An 8,047-nucleotide genomic window follows, 5' to 3' on the forward strand; every position below is an offset into this window, starting at 1 on the left:
CACAATGTCAGTGACAATTGACTCCAGATAACTTTGCTTACTTTTGATTGCCTTTTCTAAATATGACAGCTGTTTCATTCATCACACAATCCAAGAGAAACCATGCATCTCATACTGTAATGTGTGATTACTCTGTTTCTAGATTAAATGTATGTGTGTAACTGTCTGTCACATTTACTGTATCAATTTGCAGCTAAACAACAGTGTTTATTATTGTCATTTCACATCTAGCACTTTCTGTTGAAGATCAAATATTTTTTCCTTTATGTTAACATTGGTTTTCTCAATGTGCTCCACTTTCCTCCCACATTGAAAAACATTCAGGTCAGGTAGATTAGAGGCTCTATAAATGTTTCTCTTTATCTGTGCTAGCTCTGTGACTCACTTCCGACCTGCACAGTGTTTTTCCCTTTCACTTAAAGAGGTAAAAAGGCTGTTTTTCCAACAACGATGTAAAATAATATGTAATACATCCACCAGTTTTACAGGAAGCAAAACAACGTTGAGGTGGTCACAACTAACGAATTACTTACTCTACAAGGTAGATATATATCCTAGGTTGAGAGTGCAGGGAGGACAGTGTGCCCAGAAACAGAGATGGATATGAGGCATTCCATCAAGGTTGCACATTCGTGTGTGTGGATGTTTATATACTGTATGTGATTATTAGTGGCTGCAGATGAATCACAAACCTAAATAATTCATTTAGGTCCACACATTATAATTTTTTTTTTTCAGAAGTGTCTATTCAATTCTCCAAAAATGTAAGTGGTAATTATTGATAATCTCTACAATTGTACAGTTTCTAATGTGTTTCCCTTTCGTTTTGTCTCTCTTTCATTCCAGTGAGCCCCAATCCTCATTCCAAAGAGTGAAAGACCAGTCAATGAATTATGAATGTTAAACAAGATGACCTCCTATCAGCAGCAGCAGACGATGCGAGGTCCTAGGTGGAACCGGGCCTTGTCCGACCCTTTGTTTGTGCTGCTTCTGGCCCTCCAGCTGCTGGTGGTGGCGGGGCTGGTACGTGCTCAGACGTGCCCCTCTGCCTGCTCCTGTAGTAACCAGTTCAGCAAAGTCATATGCACCCGACGAGGCCTGCGGGAAGTCCCTGATGGCATCTCTACCAACACACGCTACCTGAATCTGCAAGAAAATCTTATTCAGATCATAAAGGTAGACAGCTTTAAGCATCTGAGACACCTGGAGATCCTGCAGCTGAGCAAAAACCACATACGCAAAATTGAGCTGGGGGCTTTCAATGGACTGGCCAGCCTCAATACCTTGGAGCTTTTTGATAACCGCCTCACCACTATCCCAAACGGGGCATTTGAATACCTGTCCAAACTAAAGGAGCTTTGGCTGAGGAATAACCCCATAGAGAGCATTCCCTCCTATGCTTTCAACAGAGTGCCCTCATTGCGGAGGTTGGACCTTGGGGAGCTCAAGCGCCTCTCATATATATCTGAGGGGGCCTTTGAAGGGCTGAGCAATCTGCGCTACTTAAATCTGGGAATGTGCAATCTGAAGGAAATTCCCAACCTTATTCCCCTGGTGAAGCTGGATGAACTGGAGATGTCGGGGAACCAGCTAACTGTCATCCGACCCGGCTCTTTTAAAGGGCTCATCCATTTGCAGAAGCTATGGATGATGCATGCCCAGATCCAGATAATAGAAAGAAACTCTTTTGATGACCTGCAGTCACTAGTTGAGCTCAATCTAGCCCATAACAATCTTACCCTTTTGCCCCATGATCTATTCACCCCTTTACATCACCTGGAGAGGGTGCACTTGCACCACAACCCGTGGAATTGTAACTGTGACATCCTATGGCTAAGCTGGTGGCTTAAGGAGATGGTACCAGCAAACACCAGCTGCTGTGCCCGCTGCAGCTCTCCATCCAACCATAAGGGAAGATACATTGGCGAGCTGGACCAGAACTACTTTCACTGTTACGCTCCTGTTATTGTGGAGCCCCCCACAGACCTAAATGTGACAGAGGGAAGTGCTGCAGAGCTGAAATGCAGAGCTAACTCCTTGACCTCGGTGAGCTGGATTACACCCAATGGTTCCATCATGACACACGGTGCTTACAAGATCCGAATCTCAGTGCTGAATGACGGAACTCTGAACTTCACTAATGTTACCATGCAGGACACAGGCACATACACATGTATGGTCAGTAATTCTGCGGGTAACACAACAGCCTCTGCCACGCTCAATGTTTCCTCTACAGAGAACAGCAGCTTCAGCTACTTCACCACAGTGACAGTGGAGACCATAGAAACACCACATGAAGGCTTCACCACCGCTGTGCAACAGAAAGTGGGCCCTACACCTTCTGCTGGTACGTGGGAGTCTGTTTCACTGACCTCTACAACAACCACCACAGTCCGGACCCCACTGTCCACACGTGCCACAGAGAAGACTTACACAATCCCTGTCACGGAGCAGGGCGAGGAGGATTTGCTGAACGGTTTGGATGAGGTAATGAAGACGACCAAGATCATCATTGGTTGCTTTGTTGCAATCACACTCATGGCAGCGGTGATGCTGATCATCTTCTACAAGATGCGCAAACAGCACCACCAGCAGAACCACCACCCAACCACTCGCACCATTGAGATCATCAACGTGGATGAGGACTGTGTAACAGGGGGCCCGGGCATGGAGGGCCACCTGACCCTGCCGCCTCTTGAGCATGAGCACCTCAACCATTATAACGCCTATAAGACTGCATACAACCATGCCTCCACTATGAACTCCATACACAGCTCAGCGCACGAACCTTTGCTAATCCGGGCAAGCTCAAAAGACAATGTACAAGAGACCCAGATCTAATTATTATTTTTTTTTTCAAAATGAGACATTATTAAACTTGGAATAGCATAATGGAAGGACATTACTGACAGTTGGTTGTGGAACTGTGGCTCAAACACGGAGGAATAGATGTGTGTTTGGCAAATCAGTGGCTGGTGATGTTTATTCATTGACTTTGGGAATTAGGGTATGTCTACTGTTTCAAAAAGTGTCTTTACAAAACAGAAGTTATTTATTTAAGAAAAAAACTATTGTGGTTAAATCAAGAAAAAACTGTATTCTGCAATTATTTTTTCAGCACCAAATGTTATTTTTTTGCCCTTCCTCTCATTTCACAGATTGGTTTACTAATATGCTTTTCAAACTCGGTTTGAAGACATCTGTTGAAAAAAAACCTCCTAAAGTAAATTATTGTTCTTATTGGTAAACTGCTGTATTTGGATCAGATGAGATAGCAACTTCATTTCCCCATGTATCAAAGGAATCTAGAGCACATTAGTGATTTTCTCCTGCTGTGGATTAAGTGATGACATCTTTTGTGACCATCTGTAACTGAGATGAATCCAACACTTGCTCATTTTTTATAGTAAGTGACAGAACTCTCAGTGATGACATTTGATCATAATTAACTGTTTAATTATATCTGTCACATACATATAAGGCATTCTCTGCTCTGTCATCAATAGACTGAGGTTTTTAAATAAAGGAACTGTGTCCTGCGTTCTGCTGTTGTAAAAGTCAAGGGTGACTATTAGAAGTGCATTTTAGTTAAATTAAATTCTATTGATTTGCTCTGAAGAAAAAAAAACACATTTGTCTTTGTGTTCCTAATCTCAACTTGCTTTGACTCCAGTTCTCTTAGACGTCTTCTCATTATAATAAAGAACATTCCGTTAATTGCATTAAGACTAATTTTGAGGGACATGATCCTTGAGCACCATTAACAGGTACTTTAGATTCTTCATAATTGTGATTGCAAAAATAGGGAAATCTTGAATATAGATACTGTTGAATTCTGGCAGTAGTCCACTTCTTGTTTCCAATGTATCATGGCCTCACTCTTTCCTTTCGGTGCTTTGTATTGTGGCATATGCAGATGATTGCTTTGAAGCCACCTTTTATATGCTTGGACCCCTTACCTCATATGCACTACTGCAGGAGTGCTGTCAGAAGCAGTCTGATGGAGTGAAGAAAAGATCTTAAACCCTTTTATACAACTGCCTGAGCACATTGCCTGTCATCTTTGTGCCATATTTCCAAATGGACTGTGCCTGGCAGCCCCAGATTTACACTCTGCCCCTGCCAACCGAATGACTTGGCCCTGGGCAATGGGGCTTATGCTTTAGGAGTGAATGTGTGGGATTGGGCATCAACCAGATGTTGGGGTTGCACCTGACTCTAACACCATTTCCATATTAATTGATGTGTCCATGGGCTTTGGAAGAACACAGCTCTCCAGGCACCCATCCACTGGAAACCATTTTAAAGTTTCCACTGTGAAAAAAAGCGTCAGGCACCAAACAATTCAGAGGTTAGGCAGACATTTGTCAGATCCAAAACTGAGGGAGATGCCCCAAGGTTTATGTTGGAGGGAATAATGGCAGGTATTGCTTCCTTTACAGTAATATGTAATGAGAGGTTAAGCCATTGTCACGCTTAATTCAGTTTGTGTTTGATTATAGATAGATATTGGTATGCACCTTCTTTGGGGTCACCATGAACTCCACTAACAGAATGACAGAAATGGTGGATACACAGCAGAAATAAAGTATCAACATATCAACTGAAACATCTGAAAGACCCAGCTGCATACTTTAATATCTGCTGTCCACTTGTATGTTCATTTGGTTTCAAAGAGTAACATTTTACCATTTTGTTTGCTAAAATAGAACACTGTCACGCTTATATGCTGTATTTTTGTTAGTCCGTGCATGTTACAGCACCCACTACCCGCCCTTCTAGAAGTCAAAACCACACACGACCATTCTGGCTCGCCTTCCTCTGATCATCTTTAAACAAAGCAGAGTACAGATGAGTTTAACAACAGTTCACTGTCCCACATTCCATATTAAAGACAATGAAACTAAATTAAATCTATCTATAAACCTATTACAGCCAGCTTTAAAGCCTACATGGATTGAGTGCTTTTTACTCTAAAGGATTTTGGACCTAAAAGACGAATAGGCTTCTTCCCTTAGCTTAGTCAGTATTTTCCAAGTTGGGAGAATAAATGAGAAACAGTAGCAGTCCTCATGACTAGGATATGAACTCTCATGGCTAGGATATGAAAAGTGAAGTGAATTGAACAACAAGATAATAATCTAAAGCACTATTCCCACAATACTCATGAAAGCAGGGCTCCTACTCTGTGATACAATTAATTTCATAGATAATATTTGGGTTAATAATGATGTAATCTGGTAAGTACATTTCAATAACACTTCACATTTCACCTCAGGTCAGTCGATAATTATAGTCCCATGGGAAACAGCAGCATTGTATTTGTTTTTTTCCAGCACATTTGTATTCTTCTGCCACGTCAAATGTTGAAGTCTTTCATGGAGATTATTAATTGGAGCTTTACAACTATCTGGGATGCAAATTAAGGAGGTTATCGTATCCACTCAGTATGGAGACCAACTAATACATTTGCTTATCAAGATATTTTTGGAGATGTTTCATTACATTGATTTATTCACTTTGAATGTGCTGCATATAAGATTCATGTGGGGGGTAGATTCTTAAAATGGGGTCCCCAGATATTGTAGTCCATACGGAATGAGATAATTGATTACCCTGTATCAAGCTTTCGCCATCACCCCCTTACACCATTTCCCCCAAAATTACACTTCTGTGGAGTTTGGCACATTTGTAAACCATAGAAAGACATGGGTTTGTGTCCATTAGTCTGTGTTTGAGTTCCTAGTGGTGGGATGTGGATCACAATTCTGCTCAGTTTGCATAAGAGTGTTACCATCCTCCCTTTTTGCCTTTAGTTGGAGGTAAATTGTCTGAAAATGTAAATGGTAAATTTGTTGCATTTTGGTCGAGCTGTCTCATGTATGTAAGATATCTAAATATTGTTGGTCAATATTATTTTTTTCACATTATTTTCTTTTTTTCTGAGAGGGAATGCTGTTTTAGTGGTAGATTTATATTAAAAATACATTTTGAGAATAAAAACAAAAACACTTTGATTTTACATGTGCCAACAACTTGTTCTAAAAGTGAAAACGAGAAACATGCTGTATAAGAATATCAGATTGATTTTCATGTAAACATTCTTTCATGACCTTTAAAAGATATGGAGATCAATCATAGAGACCAGAGTTTGTAGTTCATACACAAAATATGGTTAAAAATAAACTATTGTTGTTTTTCTGTATTGTCTGATTCTTGCTTTCACCCCCTATGCCACGAGAGTATTGATAGAGATACAACATTGAAATTCTCATAACTAAACTATTAAATATCTACAATGCCATTATTGCAATTTGCATTTCAATTGGTCAGATTATTATTTCTTAATGAATGTGTCCATTGCACATCAAAATTACCGTAGCAACAATTCTGAATCTTTGAGGTAGTGATTTCATATGTTTCTACCTATTTATAATACATGATGGTAGATTCATTGTGTAGATTCATAGAGTGCCACAGTGACGCGTCCTAAAACCCGGAAGTAAACTCCTTCCGGTTCCTTCGACAAAAACCAATGCAATTTCTCCATAATTTTCAAATCATAAATCGAATCGATAGATTTATGATTATAAAATTATAAAAGTAGGTAGGCATGTGGATATTATCCTGCTGAACAAAACGTGATCCATCTCTTAAATGTGTCAACCACAGACATAATTTCCAGCTATTTTTCAAAATCCTATGGAGAATTTGCATTGCTTTTTGTCAAAGGAACCGGAAGTGGTAAAATGCTAACTTACTTCCAGGTTTTAGGATGCGTCACTGTGGCAATCTATAGTTATGATGCAACTCATATAATCTTTTAACACACAGATCAACCCATATAGCACATGGCAACCAGAATTATTTCAGCAAGTACAAGGATAGTGCAAGCATTCATCTACCATTGTCCAACCATTGCTCTAGGCCTAGGGACATAATTTAGTGACATGAAAAGCCATGAAGACCATACAATGTTGAGTATATGAGACACTTTATGATGCACCGCACTACTGATACACACGGTACACTTACTGTCTTATTCTGTTATTTCCTTACCTTTGAAATGTAAGTACTCAGCAGTCCTATAACTTATTAAAAAAAATATCTAGTGGCATTTTCACTCAAAGAACATTAATAACATTAATTACTCATTTTAAAATCTATCGTAATATTGCGTTATCTCATGGATAGCTAATACAACTGTATTAGTAAAACATTATTTGATTGTGATCTTATCCTGACCGGATTTAAGAGTAAGACAAACAAGAGGATTGCAAATTTCAATTAATTCCTTCATCATTAGCATCCCTGAGCTTTTGTTCCACTTGATAATTAGCCAACTGACATAACATTGTGATAATCACATGATTAAGTCATATCACAAAGTACAAGGCAACAGTAAATATTTGGACTAAAGAGTAATAATATCCTCTTGGGGCCAATCATTAGAAAGTAAAAGACAGCAATGATGAAGTGGTGGATCAATCGTTTCATATATGAAAGCACATTCATATTTTAGTATAATCTAAGAGTTCAGTCAAAGTCAAACTAAGTCAGCTTTATTGTCAATAATTCTACATGTGTTATACATACAGAAATTTGAAATACCGTTTCTCGCAGTCCCACAGTGTGACATATATGAAGCTCAGCGCAAGTTCTTTCAGGAAGACTGGTATACATTCACTCCGCAGCTGCTTATAATCAGCTCATCACAGGCTTTCTGTTAATCTATTACATTCACCTCAATCTCCAGCAGCCAATCACTGTGCTGCAGCCAAACTTTAAAATGGTTCTCCTCTCTCCTGCAGTCAGTGTGATTTCAGGTTTTAATGCTGCCGACCACCTCCTCCCCATCCACCTCCTTTCATCATATCCAGTGCCAGGAGAGCCAATCCAAAGACATCATCACACCTCCTCTTCATCCCATCTCCTCATCAAATCCAGATCTTCAGCATCATCACCAGTGTCTAGACCCCGGGGGGGGGGTTCCCTATATCCCCCCCCGGGGTCGACTGCATTTCCCCATTTAGATATACGATTTCAG

At 40.0% G+C, this 8,047-nt stretch overlaps 1 protein-coding gene across 1 annotated transcript; it reads left to right on the forward strand.

The window, feature by feature from the left end:
• The first annotated feature begins 858 nt into the window (after positions 1–858).
• Positions 859–6,201, forward strand: lrrc4ca (leucine rich repeat containing 4C, genome duplicate a). The gene has a single exon (XM_010795905.1). The coding sequence runs from the start codon at positions 898–900 to the stop codon at positions 2,839–2,841; it is 1,944 nt and encodes a 647-aa protein (XP_010794207.1). The 5' UTR covers positions 859–897; the 3' UTR covers positions 2,842–6,201.
• Positions 6,202–8,047: the final 1,846 nt, after the last annotated feature.

The sequence above is a fragment of the Notothenia coriiceps genome, unplaced genomic scaffold (genome assembly GCF_000735185.1).
Source record: "Notothenia coriiceps isolate Sejong01 unplaced genomic scaffold, NC01 NC01_scaffold00037250, whole genome shotgun sequence".
Lineage (NCBI taxonomy): Eukaryota > Metazoa > Chordata > Actinopteri > Perciformes > Nototheniidae > Notothenia > Notothenia coriiceps.